Source organism: Lissotriton vulgaris, chromosome 7 (genome assembly GCF_964263255.1).
Source record: "Lissotriton vulgaris chromosome 7, aLisVul1.2, whole genome shotgun sequence".
Taxonomy (NCBI): domain Eukaryota; kingdom Metazoa; phylum Chordata; class Amphibia; order Caudata; family Salamandridae; genus Lissotriton; species Lissotriton vulgaris.
In genome coordinates, this window is record NC_141695.1 from 682,925,732 (window position 1) to 682,944,964 (window position 19,233).

At 45.5% G+C, this 19,233-nt stretch overlaps 1 protein-coding gene across 2 annotated transcripts in view; it reads left to right on the top strand.

Annotated features, from left to right (window-relative positions):
* Positions 1–19,233, top strand: part of ATAD5 (ATPase family AAA domain containing 5) — a 413,976-nt gene that overhangs the window by 208,868 nt on the left and 185,875 nt on the right. For both annotated transcript variants that reach the window (XM_086930884.1, XM_086930885.1), the window contains one exon: positions 10,068–10,161. In XM_086930884.1, coding sequence (XP_086787010.1) covers positions 10,068–10,161 — 94 coding nt within the window. The remainder of the gene's footprint in view (positions 1–10,067; positions 10,162–19,233) is intronic.

Consider the following 19,233-nt stretch of genomic DNA (forward strand, 5'->3'; position numbering starts at 1 on the left):
TATCTATTCTAAGGTAAGGAATCTATCACTAACGTGTCTCTTTCAGATGCACAAGTTACTACTTGTGTAACAATATATCTGTAAGAGACATTAGTTAGTGATAGATTCCTTACCACCCACCCATCCTCCCCGTTCTGCGAACCGATATCTAGGGTTAAGGTCATCCCCTTTCAGGGCCCTAGTTTCATGGCACCAGTGTTAGTTCTATCATGGCTCTGCGTATCTGGCGCGGAAAAGCTGTGTTATCAGAACTGACGTCAGCGCGCATGGGCGCCGTCTAAGTACTCCGATGACGTCATCCCGGCGCTCACGACGCCGACGACGGACGCGGAGCCGCAGACGACGCCTACCAGCGCGCAGGGGTATTGCTACACAAAAGTTTCCGGATCCAGTCTGACGCCTGGGGATATTCTAAGGTAAGGAATCTATCACTAACTAATGTCTCTTACAGATATATCGTTACACAAGTAGTAACTTGTGCGTCGACATGGCACACATCCTGTGTGCCATGCCCACAACCCCACTGCCCTGGCATACATCAGTCACCCCTCTAGCTGGGTGCAGTGATGCCATTAAGAGTATATGGTGCTGGGCGGGTTGTCATTACGAACTCCACAGCACCCTAATGACTACACTGAAGACTGACAAGTTTGGTATCAAACTTCTCAGCACATTAAACCCACACTGATGCTAGTGTGGGATTTAATGTAAAATGCACTACAGAGGGCATTTAAGAGATGCCCCCTGAAACCTAACCTACAATCCACGTCTTGTCTGAGAGGCTGCCTAGGCTGCCACACAGCAGACCTGTCTCTGGACCCCTGGGTGGAGAGCCCCCGCTCTCCTGGGCCTGCAACAATGCACATCCTGGGCGAGTTGCTAGGTCTCCTCCCCCCGGATGGGCAGGGGGAAGCTTCAAAGGCATGCAGCCTTTGTGAGCTTCTCCAGGCCACTTGCTGTACCCAGCAACTGGCCCCCACCAGTTCTGACCCCCACTCTGGCGGGAAGACTGGCGGGAAACCCTATGTCAGGAAAGGGGGTGTGCCAGCCTGTGGCAACTCCACCCCTCAGATGGAGTAGGCGAGGTGAAGCACGACCCTGGGCTACTGCCATCTTGAGGATGGGGAGCCCTACGCACTCACAGCTAGGCTCCTGCCCCCCTCCCACAGGAGAGGAAGAGGAGGTTGGGGGGGTGTACCCACCCCAGGACAGGGACCTATTGGTCCCTGCCCTCACCCTACCTGTAACTCCCCGAAATTTTTAATTCAGGGGCACCCTGAACCTTCCTTCCGCAGATCCCGATAAGAAAACAAGAATGATCAAAAAGATGACCCGCCGTGCAGCTGCTAACAAAAGGATGCCACCAACTGACTTTGCCCCAGCACTAAAGGCCTGTCGATTCTTGAACCTGCTCCTGCTAAGTCGCGGCGACTCCTGCGAGCAGCAACGTTTAAAACCACGGAGGACCTGCATGCCTTGACCCTCTGAAAGACTGGGACTCCCATGAACAGTGGTTCTGCTCCAACAGCAATACCCCTGGTGCCAGCCAGGAACCGCAACTCCATCAGACTCTGCACCCGCAAAACCCGGCCTGTGCTTGAGAGACCCAAGACCACAAGGACGTCCCCACGGCGACTGGGACCTGAAGTCCAGTGCCCAAAGACCCTCCTCGACGAACCAGATGACGCCTGCAGCCTCACAACCAGGGACCCATCCATCTGCGACCAGCTTGAGGGTAAGATTTCCCAACGTCAAAAGACACCCCTGCAGCCATCGCCCCATGGCCCGCTGTTCCCAACTCCTGGGTGGCTACCTATCCTCCAAGACCCCCAACTTACCTCTCGAAGTGTTGGTCACCCCTGAAGAATCTCTGTCCCGGAGCCTGCAGCCTTTTTCCGCTTTCCAAGATCTCCATTGGTTAACATTGAGCGCCCGACGGCTCAAAAGCACCCTGCACCCAGCCGCCCGAGTGCCCCTGGCAGTGCAACCTTTGCCCTATTCTAATTCCCCATTTGCCCTGAGCAAGTGACAAGGAGCCCAGCTCCCACAGCCGCGTGGCCTGCTAGCCAGCAGCCACCAACCGAAGGCCCCCTGCCTCTCATTGGCTAATATTGGGCCTAACTACCTCTGCATCCGGCTGCCCCTGGGCCGCTGAGGGTCTACCAACTGTACCTACCTGACCCTGGGAGACCACTGAGTCTATGCCCAGAACCTTAACTCTGCCAGTCGAGTACTTACCTAAAAGCCGATAACTCACTTTTCTTCCATAGGCTAACATTGACTGGTTTCACTCAGAATTTCTTCCAAGTATGGAGTTTTGGAAATTTAAAATATCCACCTAAAATCAGCCGAACAACGAATTCCGACATACTCACCTGTTATCAGGAGAGACCTCAGTGCTGCATCTTTAAGCCCAGCACAAACCCTGAAAAGTAATTTTAACCGTACTTACCAATAACCTGACTTTTCTTACATAGGAAACCATTGACTGTTTTTCTGTGAAATTTCTTCAGTGCAAACTACAAATATTCTTTAAAATCGTACCAACTACCAAGAGGTAATTGCTTACCTGTTTTAGATAGATGTTCCAGTACTGAACCTAGGAGTCCAGTACTGGATTACAAAAGTGACGTGAACCTACTTTACCTGCAACTTGAATTTCCTTCCATAGGATGACATTGGTAATTTCAACTGTAAAGGTTTTTAGTGTCAACTTTTAAAATACTATAATATTCCTTAAAAATCACTACTATAACCAAAACCCTTTTACTTAACTGGTTACAGCTCATGTCCCAGGACTGAATCTAGGATCCAGTCCTGTGGTTAGAAAAGTAATCTACAAAGTAATTAATTGCATTTAACTGAACATTCCCATTGAGCTCAATGTTGCATTGTGTTTGAAATTGTGTTGTCTACTGCAACAAACTAGAACTATTATATTCAAAGAGAATATTGCCTATTTGAAAAGTATTTAACTGAAGTGATCTATTCTGAGAGTATATTTTGATACCTTGTTGGTTCTAAAAATAAAATACCTCTATCTTTTGATACAAAACAATTGGCCTAGAGTTCAGTTCTGGAGTGTGTGAAACCTTTTGCTGACTTGTGTGTACAACAAATGCTTTGCACTGTCCTCTGGTACTGCCTTAGTGCTCGACCAAGCTACCTCTTTGGAGAGTAAGGCTACATCTAGTTTTCGCCTCTGCCATACCTCTGGAGACTGTGGACTCTGTGCACACTGTACCTTACTTTGGTTCATTATATACAGAGCCACTTTCTTACAAGCCTGTTTACAATAGTCGTAGGCTGCTGCCCGGCGCTCTCCCTCGATACATGAGCTCTGGTTGGTGTGCTGTTTTCTACCCCTCCCCCATCCTTGCAGATAACGGGCCTTAATTTAAGGCAGTGTCTGTTGGTACGCATATCCATAAGTTGTAATAAATACAAAAAATGTGGGCACAGTTCACATGCCTCTGTCTGCAACCAGCAGGAGGAGGCTGCCAAAGAGCCCGTCTCAGTGCGACCCACCGAGGCAAGGGGTCAGTTCTAATGTTGACGCAGCCAAGGCAGCATGTGTGCGCGCGTGCAGGAGAGAACCTAAATACTGTTGAGTGTGAATTACTTTTAGTAGAGGCCATATGTGGTAATGGGTTAGTATTTTTTGACCTGCATTGTATGCTACACGACTGATATGACCAGCAAATGAGTTGCAGTACATCAGGCAAATCATTATTCCTGAACTATACTGTCATTCGTCCACCTCCAGTCTTATAAAAGAATCGCCGCAACCACCGACTGGGGCGAATTAGGGTCGAAACGTCGACGCCAAATTAGGTCCAGAAAACTCCGCGATTCCTCCACACTGTATTAGGATTCCCTGGAGATTAATTAATTGTTTGCCTATTCATCATCTTTGTATATAATTGTAGTTATTCATTATCAATATATCTTAGCACTTGAGCACTTTTTGCACCTACTGTCACTGAACTGTATTTATGTTTGATGGTCTTACTTTGTATTGATTGTTTTGTAACTGAATGGAGTAATTCAGCACAGACTATTTTGAATTCTAAATATAAATGCTTATGAATTCAACATTTGGCTATATCCCTCATTCGTGTTTTCTGCTTGAGCATTGATTCCTCAATTTGCAGCTTTGTATCAGAGTTCTTATATTTGTTTCATGTGCATATACGAGCATTTTACAAAGTAATTGGCCTTACCCAACTGAACTATTTGTTTGTTTAATAACCAATACCCAGGTTCTGAGGTACACAGGGTTACCCCTTTTTGTTGAATTGTTATGATGGTGACGGCCCGGCAGCTCTCACATCAAGAAGGCTTTACACAAACCATGCCAAAACAAGTCACGTATTGACAAAACTAGAGGGCTGACCACTCATTTTAGACCTACTGGCTTTGCCAATGCTTGTTTATTTTTGTTTCTCATGATTCTATTGAAGCTAGTTACACTGATTTTCCAATATGAGCGTTTTTGCGAAATACTAGCATGCATCAACACATTTTACTAAATGATGCTGCAAAGAAACGGTACCTGAAATTTCACAGCAGTTAAGCAAAATGTTTTTTTTTCCTACTTTCATTTTTTTAGGAACATTTTATATTGAAAGCAAAGTCATTAATCTTTCTCTCAAGCTTCTGCAATTATATGCATCTAATCATAGAGCATTCTGGGAGCATTATGCATAGCCTCATATTGCTAAACTTTGGAAACAGTGAGTACACATTTTTATACTGTAACCACTGTCAGTAGTGCAGTCAGAACTTACACTCAGAGCGCTCACCCTATTAATAAAGGATTTCAATAAATGAACCATAAATACAAGTTTGAACAGCATTAACAGATGCACACAAATAATAACTTCAGTTCAGTGCCCTTGCCTGGCCCATAATGTGCTACTGCAAATTGGCAGCCAAAGGGTTTGTGCTGCAGGGGGTTGGGCCTACTTGTCCCAAGGACAAAATACACATTACGGGCTATAGGAATTCCACATCCGTGTGACTTGCCTTGATGGATGCAGGCCTTCAGTTGTGAGTCGATCACCTGGAGCGGAGGTGGCCAGGTACTCCATTTCCTTGCAAGGTGCCAGTGTTTCTTAGTATTCTACTGCAGCCTACTGGCAAATGCCTGCAATTACAGGTTTTCTCTATGGCAATAAAGCATTGTTTGTATGACAAATGTTTACTGCTCCTGCTTTTCCTAGTGGGTTGGGAAGGTATGGTGTCTAGAATGCAAACCTATGTAATTTTAGCATTTCTTTTGCCAGGTTGGAAATATTTTAGGCTGCAGTTATATGTTTCACATATGCATATATATGTTTATATGTGTTTTTTCTATATGCTCCGGGATTCCGCACATTGGCGGGGATTATTCATAGATTATTACTTTGAGTATACCCCTGGGTGAGAACTAGGATTACAGGTAAGTAACTAATCCTTGAGTCCAAATTGCCATTGTCAATCGCCGGTAGGATTGCATTGGTAAAAATGGTTGTCCTCCCGAAATTTTTATATCTCCTTGTAAACATTCCAATTCCACTCACCGCACACTTCTTCAGCTGTGTCCGTACCCACTTGCTATCTCTGATATGGGCGGGTGGCCAGGCGCGAATCTCCTACAAACTGCTGACGCTGCCCCTGCGCCAGGGTGGCCTGGGAGCCCCAGACATGCAGTTATATACACTCTGTGCACAGGCCCAGTTCTTACATTTCTGGGTATACCAAAAACCCTACCAGCCACACGTGGCGGTTGAACAAGATGCAGTGGCCCCACTGCCCCTAGCGGTGGCGTTATACAAGAAAACAGGTAGACCAAGGGAAGATGTTGATACAGCAGACACTTTAAGATGGGCCTGGAGAGCACTACAGCATAGAGCTAAGCTTTCGCACATGTATGCTCCTGCAATACCACTTCGTGATAATCCTATGGTAGCGTGCTTGGAGGTGGGTGGACGGGTACCGACACTTGATGGCACGCAGTTGGTAACCTTTGCTGATCTCTATCCAGATGGCGTCTTTCGCCCTCCACCGGAGGGTGTAGATGGGGGTGTAGTTCCGTTTCTGGAGCGTTTCACGTATCATAGACTCAAACTGGCATGCCAATCAGATAATGATAATTTTCCAGAGGCCCCCACCACATTTCAGGCGCTGCAGTAGATTCTTGCTAGGGCCTCACACAAGAAACTGGTCACCAGACTATATGTAGCCATGCAACATCAGTCTCCGATAATAAAGCCTAAATCGCAGGAGTTATGGAACACTGAATTAGACCCCCCGATTGATGAGGATCAATGGAACTTTTGCTGCAAACAACTACTAGATCTATATCCCAATTACAAACTACGACTCGTCCACTTCAAATTTCTGCATAGATATTATAGAACGCCGGTTAGCTTATATCGAATGGGTTTAAGGCCCGACGCTAGGTGCTGGAGGTGTGGGTGTGAGCCGGCCACGTTCCTGCATATGGCCTGGAGCTGCTCGGATCTCGAACAGTACTGGACAGATATATCCATAGCCATAAATCAGATCCTTGACAGACACGATGAGGCCATACCACATTTAGGTATACTGGGACTGGTCCACAATACTACACCACAGAGACGAAAACGACATGCCCTATTGCTTTTATATGCGAAAAGACAAGTAGCTATTAGATGGGGCAGGCGTAGACCACCTACATTTAAGGCGTGGCTGGAAGATGTAAGTTATGGACATACCCAATTAGGAACGTTCTGGGAGCTGATGCCCACAGCTGCTAGGCCTAAAGACATCTGGGAACCATTCTTGCAATGGTCCAGGCTGGGGGAGCAGTCCCCCCGCCCCGAAAGTGTACAAGATACGGCTTGCAACTCTTGAGCCAGCAATTGCCCTGATGCTGAGATATACTGCGCATTCTTTCAGTTATAGGGGGATGCCTCTCAGGCCACCTGGAGCCCGGATTGGAGTCTGCTGCCCTGGCTTGCTAACCCCACTCCCACCCTAAGCATCCAGATAGTCGGAAAATTGTTCGCAACACTTGCTGCATTCTGCTGTTTCATCTGGGCTGTGCCTTGCCAGGTGCTTCTACCGTCCATAGATCTGTGAACCACACTCTCCCACATTTACTTTTGATGTGCCGTTATTTGGGTCCAATGTTAAGATAATGTTATGCATAGCTCAAGCCGTTTTGCTTGTTCTCTGTTGTTTTAGATGAAAATTGTATTTGCAATTGCATATCATGCATCTGACCAATTTGGTGGATAATATGAGATGTAACGTTGGGTCACTGTTGATCATCGTTTCATGCCTACGCACTACATGTTCAAAACAGGTTTCGCAAGGAAAAGAGAAAAGACAAATCAGAAAACACAAAATTATAGACCACAAGTATATATTGAGCAAACCTGGTAGATAGATATGCATCTTCTTTTACCACGCCGCCGGACCCTAGGTGTTTGGCTGAAGGGCTGTGTTAATCCGAAAGTGATGTGAGACGACTATATACAAATGCAGCCGGCCCCATGGGTTGTAGGCTCGATGCTGTGTCTGTGAAATTGTACAATAAAGGTCTTTTAAAAAAAAAAAAAGTAACTAATCCTTGAGGCACGTCATGGATGCGTCTGTCAAGAAGCGATGTGCATCGGGGCGATGCGTCGATGTCCAACTGTTGCGCTGCGTTGGGGTTTGGGGTCCTACATCAGACTAGTGAAATGCTGGGAAGCTGTGGTGATGCGGGGGCGCTGCGTCGGGATCGCAGCTAAATGCCCCAGTTTCGATCAATGCTTCAGGGTTGATCCATTAGTTTTTTTACTTGCAGCACCAAACACACACTTTCACGGTTCCAGGACTAGAATTTTCACACTGGACAGAGCAGGACTCAGAGCAGAGGAGCCCAGGTACTGGTAGCAAAATACAAGTGATGTCTTTAATATTCCTTAGACTTCAGAAACAGAAAGCAAGCCCAAGAAGCTGTGGGAGAACCTTTAGAGATGCATGATAGAGAGGGCCAAATCCAGTCCTCACCTCCAGATCAGAAGCAGAAGACCAACACACCAAAGCAAGCTGCAAAGTGGCAGTTCCTCATGGCAGCACAACCGCTCTTCTTGCTTGTAGAATGTTCTCAGTTTCAAAAGTGATGTGGTTTCAGAGGTCTAGTACTTATACCCATTTTAGCTTTTGAAGTAGGCAGACTTAAAATAAAGGTCTTTGTGTTGCCCAAGACCCTTCCCTGACTCCAAACTCACTACAGAGGGGTATGCAACCCTTTGTGTGGGGACAAGCAAGTGTCCGCTCCTCCCTTTAGCTCAGGACGACCCATCTGCCTGATGATGGGCCATCAGGATGTAAATGGCACTATTGGGCACTTCTAGCTGATTGTTTATACATGAGGTCTAGGAGAAATGGTACTTGTCAATCACCTTTGGATATGATGGGCATAACTAGAGGCCTCTCTGGCTTCAATGTCCTCTTGTCGGCCTCCGAGGATTATACCAGGTTTCTGTTGCTGATCCTACAGACTTCAAAAGAACTGCTCTGGAGGCAATAAGATCTTTTATGTATATTTGGTAGCCAAGAAAAGAGCTGTATGCCTAATGGGCTGCATGTGAACTGCTAAGACTCGTCTCTCCTGTGACGGAAGAGACCACTGAGATGTGTGAGGCACTCATGATAGTCCACACAGTGATCTCTAGGGGTGCTAACATGCGACCTACATTATTATTCTGAGCGGTTCTTTCCAATATGGGGCTACCTCCCAGACTTGGGTGTGATGCGTCTGGTACAGGGTCTCTCAAGTAAACCTCCGTGATTCTTATAGCTACAGAGCTGCACCATGCACCAAAGGAAAAGTAGTTAACTGGCAAACATCAATGGCTGCCAACGAATAGCACTCAATAATCCTTAAAATACAGCCCACAGCGATACGGGTCTCTCTCCGAGTCATAGTCATTGGACCTCGAACTTATGGCACACTGGTTGGGGTGGGGGGTGGGAGATTGGTTGGGGGTAGGGGGGGTTTTGCGGGGTTGGTTAATTCTAAACTGTTGGCCACAAGAGCATGTCATGAGCCTTATTTGCATCACCTTGCCACTGCTGACTGCCTGTTTCTTATGCCAATTCTGTCTTAGCACTAAATGGACGTTAGTTACGAAGAGCAGCCGGTTTGCGGGTTGCATGCACTCTGTAATACGATGCTTTACTATGCTTTCCTCTGGCCCAATAAAAAACCATTTAAAACTAAAATGCAGCCCACAAAGTAAAGCACTTATCTGGCTGCTGAGCTGTGAATAAAAAGGAAGTGCTTTTCTTTGTAGACTGTTTTATTTGGAGATACTGGATAGTGATGAGTGGACTGTTCATTTTCTCTTTGGACTTAAGGGATATGTAGTCCTAATGCTATTGTAATATTGATGTTTTTTGACTGCTGAGCAAATAAATGAATAAAGATTCTTGCATTTTCTGAGCCCCCAGTCCGCATCTAAACTTTACTGGTAGATCGAGTATTCTACAGGAAGACCTTTACCAAATGTTAGTAAATGATTGTGTATGTTCTTAGGTACAGTAAACTAAATTATTTTTTTTTAAAGTCATCTAAAATAAAAGTTGAAAACAGATGGTGTCCTCACCATCTTAGAACTTATCCTGCTGAAAAGATTCAAGAGCAGCCATGTCCTTTTAATAGACACTGCTGTCATCTCAGAATCCTGCTTGAATACATATGTGAGAGCGAACATACAGTATGAGTATTTATTTACTTGCACATTTGTTTATACCACAAGTTTGTATTGCACACTGGGTTTGTTGGTTCTACCGGCAAGGCCTGAAATCTCAATTTTTCTGTGAGTTGAGTGATGTGGAAAACCACATTCGAGGTCAGAGTTGGAGTTTGTTGCAAGGCTGGTCCGTGTAACATTCTGGGTGTTGATTGCTTGTGGGAAACCTATGGACATCGCTGCAATTAAAATAGTCTTGAATATCTTTGCAGTGCTAATGCAATGCAATTGATTGTATAATGAATCCTTCATGAGATGCAACACATCATTGAAACATGTTTGTTCTTACTGCAGGTTGATGTAATATTCGAGGATGATCAGGGTTTTTTAAGTGCAGTTAAGACTTTCATGGCAACAACAAAAAGACCTGTCATTCTAACTACAAGTGGTAAGTGCAGAGGGGCTATTTAATAGCTATATGAAATAGCAAGTTTGAAATGTAATGCCTATTTGCCTGACATATGCATCCAGTTATAGTGTAGCTAGACTTATATAATGGGTCACTTAATTAATTACTTTTTTATAACTCTTAGATGGTTCACAGAGATACGAGCACTATTGCTTTTTCAAGAACTTGTATTTCATGTAAACTAACAGCTTCCTTTGTTAAAATGATAAAGAATTGCTAACAAAAAGGAGACCATTTAGGATTGTCACCCTGCTTTAACACCTTCGACGCTCATGACGAGCTCAGCTCGTCATGATGTACACCTCTCATACACTCATGACGAGCTGAGCTAGTCATGGAGCATGGGTTTCTGAATATTTCAGCACCCAGCGGGAATTGCTCTAGCAGCCATGGAGTTAACAAAGCACATTCCTCATCTCCATGAACCTGAAAGGTTCAGATTTCCATATCTCCTTCCAGCGAAACCATCAGAAATCACTCTGCTTCATAGTGACTGGACAGCACAGTCAATTCTGATAGGTAAATCTTCCTCGAGATTCCTCACCTTATGAATCCACTCTAAGCACTAAATGGGATCTGGCATACTTAAAATAGCTCCTCAACAGGTGTCGTTGAATAATCCATCTGCAGCTCTGGAACTAATCTTGGCCCCCATCATCGACAACTTTCATCTAGAACAGTCTATTTTCTATTTTAAGTAAGGTAAGGAAGAAAGCAAGTTTTTTTTAGATTGACCAATTGTATGAGCACTTCTCCTGTGCTCAACACTTCTCAAAGTGGGATGCCCTGTTTGGCTCCGGTCTGATGCCATTTACTTATCCAATATTGTGCTTCACTCTGAGAATAATGATAAAGAAGCAGATAATAGACTTCCTCCGTAGTATACAGATGATGGCCTTTACACTGACTCGAAAAATGCGATTAAGCTGGGCCCCTCTCCTGAACTAGAGTTTGGTTGCCCCTTTGGCCTCCCAATTGCAGAGTACTCCTTTTTTTCAATTGTTATTCCCAAACCGCTGAAATGCTGACATTTTCTTCATTCCTGACTCTTCTCCCTTGGTGCATCTTCTGCTCACTACTGATGTCATTTTTTTACCTAGTCCTTGCCACTTGGTGCAAATTATGCTTCTACATATAAAAGGCAAGTGGCTAAGTGCCATATATCTTCGCTGAGCAACTCAAAGCCCCTCTCTGCCCACATTTTCTTAGAGAGTTTGATTGTGGAAACCTTTTCAATCCAGCAAAACCCCAATGCATCCCTCTACATCTCTCTGGATCGGAGCCCAAGCAGTATTGGTAAAAAGGTTGTCTCCTTGGAGAGCCTCTGTCTGTGCTCCTATGGGCAACAAATTGTCGCTCCTATCCCAAACAAATTGTCGCTCTTATCCTTTTAGGATGCCTTCATGCAACTGGTAAAAAATTACCTGGATGCCACCAAGCAAACTTTACAACTGGTCTGGATACATCAGATTTCATGACCCACTCTATGGGTACCTTCATAGCCATCAGCTGGCTGTGTCATCTGATTTCTATGGTGATGCCCAAGCACACCTAATGAACATGGCATTTGGCTGAATTATGCTTTTTGGCGACAAGCATAATTCGACTCTGTAGCGCTTCAAACAAAGCCAATGCCAAAGTGTGCTCACTGAGCTTGGCTCCTTCAGTGCACCAATTTCCCTTACAATTCTGGCAGTTCTGGAGTTTTAAGGGCATTCTGAAAATGGCAGCCCTCTCAATCTGTTCAACATTTTTCCCAGTTTCTTTGCTCCGTCTGGGCTGGTGCCAGAGCCAGCATTTTCTGCATCAGCAGTTTTCCTCTTTTCTTCTGCCTCAGTCTCTTTAAGTTTTTCAAGTACATGTCCTATGGGGAGATGCATCTCGTGTTTTGCTGAAATTAGCAGGCTTTTAATTGGTACCAAGTGTCAGCCTGGTTGTGGAGGATGGATATGCCTTCCCGTTTAAGGAAGCTCCTCCTCACATTCCTTCATTTGCTTTGCCATGTTAGCTAATCATGCCCACATCCTCCTAAAGGAGGGGACGTATTTTAATCATTCTACTTTCTAATTCCCCCAAATAGGGTAGGACTTCAGCACATTCTGGATCTTGGAATACTTAACTCATTCCTTTGCAATAAGAAACTTAAATTTCTCTCTTTTGCTTAGGTCCCGCTGGCCTTTGAATCAGAGGATTGAATGGTGGCATTCCTTTATTTGTGTAAAACGCTCCTGCAGTCACACACAGTATCTGCTGTTTGTGATAGGTTCCACTCACGACCAGTGTGTGGTGCTTCCTTCATTGCCAGTTTTTGCTGCTCCCCCTGCACTTGCAGTTTGTGATGCTGCTTTCTGCCTTGCATTGGCCTTTCGGGTCTTTATGTAGGTCATGTCTGTGGTTGTAGCTTTTCTGTACAGGCAAGAGATGCATGTATTCCTGGATATCAAGGATGGGATGTTAGATGGACTTCCAGTATCTTGTGTAAAATCTCCTCTAGAAAACTATTTTCCCGCTCTTTGACCTTTGGTTTTCGGTCATCCACACCAAGTCCAGCTCCGCTCATCCAGCATTTCTTTTGGGGCGGTTTTGGGCACCACTGCTCTGAATGCATTTCCTCTGGACAGCGAGTCTGGGACATATGAACCTGATGTTTCCTGCTTATTCCTGTCCTGATAATCTTGTGGTTACAGGGCCTCCTGCATTCTGCTTGTCCAGGATATTGTGTCTCATGTGGGTGCTTCACTTGTACCCTAGTTTTCAGTGTGATTAGTATTGGAGATCCATTCAGACAAGTTTCTGATTTCTCTGGAACAGTTCTGTAAGTTGTAGGGTTGGCTAGTCCAGGACCATCTGACCTGCAGAAAAGCCTTCTGTCCTCTACCAGAGGGCACTTTGGTAATCAGAGGCATCTTCCCTCCATTCAGGAGGTCATCTTTATGACATGGAATTTCAGGGTCCCTGGCCCTCAGTGCAACAGATGTGTTGTATCAGTACGCTTAAGTTGTCAATGATTCAGTTGGCCCTTCAGGCTCTCTACCCTTGGTTTGTGTATGTGCGGTTCAGGTAGGCACCAGGAGCAACAAACAGGGCAGCTTTGGCTCTCATACTCTGTTTGTAGAGGAGCTCAAATGTAGCGCTGCCCATAATGTCTTGAAGGCCGCAAGCGATCTGCTAAATTCTCACTATAATGGTGGATGAGTGGAGCATGCCTTGTTTTGCAGATGAAATAGTTCACCATCTGTAGGTGTTTAGCTTATCTTCAGCGTCTGGACCATACCTTTTGTAGAGTTGTTCCCCATATAGCAAATTGCTAAGTGCTCTTGGTTCTGTGCTCTGCATTTTGTTTTGCATAGTACCCATGGGGTTGCTTTTCACATGAGGTGGTACACTACTTTTACACATTCCCCTGATACTTTTTGTCCTGAGAAAGCAGAATCAGGCCTGGTGTCATTGTCCTATATTCCCTGGACAGGACATGGAATTTTCAAAGCTAATATGCCTCTGTCCTACCATTTCTATTTTGCACATGGCAGACCTCCTGTCAAGGTGAGTAGATGAGGCCCTGCACTAAAATCTTCGAGCCTTCTAGACAGCTGAGCAAAAGACATATTGTGGGCTTACCAAGAACATAGAGGGGCTTGCAGTCTGCCTATTTTTTACCATTGGTTGGCTTTACTGTCACTCATTTGCCTCCTTCTTTGTCGATGGTTTGCCTTGTCCATCTTGTCTGTCCCTCCCCTGGGGCATTGCCAATTTACTTTTGTTCTTCCACTGCTCACTTTTAGGCAACTACTTTTTTCTTTTTGTCTTAAGCACTCCAGGAGAGTGGATGTGTTTTTGAGTAGTCTTCCTAGTGTACTTATTTTCCAACATCCATGCTCAATGGTGTTCTCTCATGTGTATGCGTCTCCCCCACACCTCTCCATGATGAACTCACCCTTTTGTCCTTTTTCCTAAGTACTGCTTTCTTGCCTGTGTGCTTCTCCTATCCAGGTCGTGTTGCTCTGGCTCTAGTTTGGTTTTCTCCCCACTTTGCACTCCAGTTTTCTCTTACTCACCCATTTCGTTCTCTGCCCCTACCTGTGCCCCTGTGCTGCTTTTCCCATTCATACGGCTACGTTGCATCATGCCATAGATGTTGCTTCCATTGCTTGCCAGTGGTGATTCCACCACTCCTGTGTTGCTTCTCCCCACTGGCTTTAAAAATAAAAAATGTTCAGACGTTTTATCTTTTTATTTACCAATCCAACTCAGATTAGTAAACAAAGAAAAAAGAAACTGCTTCGTTCTGTAAACGTATGCATGGTGAATGCGCCGACAAAATTACATGAACAGCTGCTTCATAGATTTGTTTTTAAATTATTATTCTTTAGCCATACGGCTCAGGATCGGAATGCTGTACAACATCACTAAACACCATTGACAAAGTTAATAGGTCCCAAAGTCAAGCCCTATTGGCTTTGACTGCTTGTATTTTTTCACATGCAATGACAAGATCTTTTAGTGGACTGACCAATATGTTTTCTCCTATTCTATTCATCCTTCCTTAATAGGACCTGACCAGTTTTGCCCTTTTAGCTGATGGACGGATGCGGTCTGTAGCTTCTTACTTTGACGACGATCTTCTTTATTGCTTTAATTTTGACTTTGTGAATGAACTGCTGTCCCTCTTTTTTCGGTCACCATTCACCTTCATTTAAGACACGTTCGACCTTCAGACTTGAGCATTCTGGCTGCCTAATATGGTTCCTCATTATGTCTCAACCGATTCTTCACCCTTTCGACCTTCTTTCCACCTCACCACTGCATCCTACTAGAGGAGGAGAGGCTTTATGGCTTGGACCCATATTGGTCTCAGAGCTTCCGCATTGGCATAACTAGGGTGTTGCATTATTTGGTAAGCATTTCCTTGGCATTGCAGGACCATGAAGGGTAGATTGGTCCAAAAAATAAATTTCCTGCTTGATTATCCTCTGCATTAAGGTGCATCAAGGCTTATCCAAGAAGAAGCCCTTCTGAAGGCATTGGACACATTTGACCATAGCTAAGCCTTCTTCTCCAGTGTGTACAGGGCCATTCCTGTTCTGGGCTTCTGCAAGGCTGTGAAGTGACCGTGGTCCACACCTTCACAATGACCTGTTGCTTGCACGCCCAAGTTCCTTGGGTAGGTGATTTTGCCATGTCTGTATGGTTTTCTAGTCGCACCCACTAGCTTGTGGTACTGCTTGGTTACCGATCCTTAAGTTAGGCAATCTGCATATAGAAGTATCCAAAACAAGTTGCTTACCTTTGACAACGGTTTTTCTGTGGATGCAATATCTACCTAAAGATTCCTCACCGCCTGCCTCCTGGTTCTGAGGAGTGACTAATGAAGCTTTGTTCCTATGTACACTGCCATCATTCTTTATTACATCATGCAGAATGGCACCTGTATAGCTTGGTGATGTCCTATTTTGAGGTGGTTTTAGTTTTGATACTGGAGCCATGCAACCCCACCTGTCAGCACAAGAGGGTATTGTAGGTGTTCCAGAGCCGGACTGGTGCTGGGAAGAATTCCTAAGTTGAGGAATCTGTGGGTGTATATATAGTATGTGTCATAAAGATCGTTACAGAAAAAAAGTTTATCTGATAGACTTTTAGCCGCAGATTCCTTACCTTTGAATTTCCCCAGTTGTCATAAATGGGGAACCCCTGCTCGCCGGTAGGTGGTGCCAATCGGCTCTGCGTGTCGACGTCGTCTGCACCAGAAGTGACATCCGCAGCACCTATATAGGAGCCACCTCGGCGCACTGACGTGAGTTCTTTTCTTTCTTTGACAGCCAGTGCTGATCTGGAGAAGAGCTACCCCTCAGTGAGGTTTTCCTCCTGGTGCGGGTAGGATAGGTCTTCCAGAAAGACAGTTTTTAAGCCCTACAGAACCTGTTACAGCAGATGTCGGTGACTGGCCCGCATCTCGACTGTCTGTAGTGTCTCGAGCGTGACCACGACACCACTGTGCTCAGATTGCCGGTTCATGAACCCGAAAGCTTTGAGGGAGTGGTCCCTGAAGGTCATGGCGACCTGGCATGCGACTCTGTGAAAGTCGAGGTCCTGATTGAGAGGAAGGTTCAGGGACCATTCACAGAGCCCGAAGTAGTCATTGTCCCACTCCAAGTCCTTTGGACTTTCAGGTAAGAAACCTAAGAAGTAGAATAAGGCACAAATCGGTCTTTGACTTCTCATCGCTGGTCAGCTGATGCGACAAGGGAACAGCGGCACTCGAGGCATGTTTTTTTACGCCATCTGTCTCATATGTGGCTGTCTGACCTTGTCAGTAACTGTTCAAAACAAATAGGAGGTTCCCCTGTTGTTAAAGCAGGGAGGGGGATTGTAACAGCAGGAAAAATTGGGAGTCCCTGACTATCAAGACAGCAGATTGGAAATAACTGTTTCAATACTTATGGATGTGGTCTGGCTTGAGGGGGATAATTCTCTATATCACCATACAAAAAGCAAGTATACACACTAGGTAAAGTAAATCGCTGAACTACAACTTAATGAACTTGAAGACGCACTTGAATATAACGGGCAGACGATTTTTGTAAAGTTAAAAATGATCATAGAAATTTATTATTTTCCTCCCAACTGGGTTACTTTTACAACCACGTTATGGGGTTTTTTATTTTGTGATATTGTTTTAGATTGTAACCCAGTTGGGAGGAAAATAATAAATTTCTATGATCATTTTTAACTTTACAAAAATCGTCTGCCCGTTATATTCAAGTGCGTCTTCAAGTTCATTAAGTTGTAGTTCAGCGATTTACTTTACCTAGTGTGTATACTTGCTTTTTGTATGATGATATAGAGAATTATCCCCCTCAAGCCAGACCACATCCATAAGTATTGAAACAGTTATTTCCAATCTGCTGTCTTGATAGTCAGGGAATCCCAATTTTTCCTGCTGTCTGACCTGGTCAACACACCTCTGGGCATCACAGGGTAGGATGGAGGCCCCATCTGGTTCCGTGCCAACAGCTCCAGTGTGTCCCCAGGGATCCATTCCTGGATTCAGATTGACGCCTGTCTTCCCGGATTTTCCTGGAGACATTCCCAATGCTGGTGGTCCCGGCGGCACCAGCCTCGTTATGATCCCCGACAATGAGCCGGATGGGCGTCACCCGATGCAGACTCGGACACTGGCAGAGCATTGTTTCCTAGATTGCAGTCTGAGCCCTTTTCCCATAGGCTAAGAGTCTGGGAGAAATGGAGGGGGTTGCTGGACAATGAAGAATACCAGCCATACGAAGAGAACCCTACTATGGACTGGTCTGAGGAACTGGGTGACGCCAGTGGTCTAGTGTACTCCTTTTTGACGCGGTCACCCCTACTTTTTGCCATTAGCACTGATGTTTTTCTACAGATGTGCACTGGGTCCCTGCTAACCAGGCCCCAGGGCCAGTGTTCTTTCCCTAAAACAAACTATATGTTCAGTTTTTAACCATTTGACAAGGACTTTAGCACCCCTGTAAGTCCCTAGTAAATGGAACCACTAGTACCCAGGGCATGGGTACAAAGAGGGTCCCAAAGGGCTGCAGCATGTATTATGCCACCCTTAGGGACCCACACACAAATTACATGCAGACTGCCATTGCAGGATGCGTCAAATGGTGCAAACCATTCCGAAAACACAACAGGGCCCACTCTGTGTGTCATGCAAAAGTACACTGCATGTACTACATGTAAGTCATCTCTACAGCAGGCCTTAAAGGCCTAATGCAGGGTGCTTTATATTATATTACATGTGAGGGCACATCTGCATGAGCAGATATGCTTCTGTGATGCATAGTTCCACTACTAAGCATTGGAAGTGATCAGGAAGCCATCTTAAGTTTATGTACGGACAAAGAAGAGCAGACATCACAAGAACTGTGGACCAGCTCCAGGATTGGTGCCATATCCTGCCTGCCTGCTGCTGTCCCGAAAATTGCAAAAACCCGATCCATCCAGCAGCTGTGCATCTTCCTAAAGCTTTGGAGGGCCACCAGCACTTCCTGAAGTGGAGGAGTCATTTCCCTGCAGGTACCAACCACATCTGTCCACTACCGTTCTGTTGACCACCAGGTCCACCGAGGGACCAACACCCCAGGAGAGGGGCTTTGAGGCTCCCAAAGGTCAGCCCCTTCTCTCCAGCAAGTTTTGAGCTGAAATACCCTCCAATAGCCCCCCGAAAACACTGCGAGTATCAGAGCCCTTGCAGCAGCCAAGGCTTGTTAAGTGCCCAGCCCAGACACCAACACTGCCAAGACCGACCTACCGATGTGGTACGTCCGCATCACCGAGGCCATCCCCTAGTGTGGCCCTGATGTCCTGTTTTCCCCCCATCACCAGGTCCAACCCATGGAGAGCCTCCAACGCAAGCTACCCGCCATACACACCTCTGCACCCGAGCCCGGGTCAGAGCCAACCAACTGTGTCCCCTTGCCCCAGAGACTGACCCTCAAGAGCCAAGCCCCTCTTTGGGTTCTGCCGGATTTGTCCCCACTTGTATCCTTTTTCTTGGAACCAGTTTGTCCTTTTGCTATACCCTGTAGTGCTCGAGGCTACCATCGCGACCGGCACCCCAGGACAGGTAAAACCAAACAGCTGGTGCGTTGGATGAATCTTGGTGTCTAAATTAATATCAAAATCTGTTATTTTTCTAAATTGGTCTCAAATTTCTTCTTGAGTGTGTGTCTCATTTTATTGACCCTGTGTGCAACAAATGCTTACACTGATCAGCCTAAAGCTGCTTGACCACACTACTACAAATACAGCACTTTGGGATTGTTAAAGCAAGCCTCTATAAACCAATAAGGGTCACCCGGACTTTCTGCGCAGTGTACCTCCATTTTGTTGCACTACATAGAAAGCCAGCTTCCTACATCTGAATACTTCTCCAGATACTGGCATGCATTCTCCCCCTATTGTGACTGTGGAGGAGGGAGCCTCATGAGCAGTGGTAGTGTGGAGGGCGGCTAAGGTCCTTAACCTTCAGTTACCCTCGGTGACAATCAAGACCAACATTTTGACAGAAGT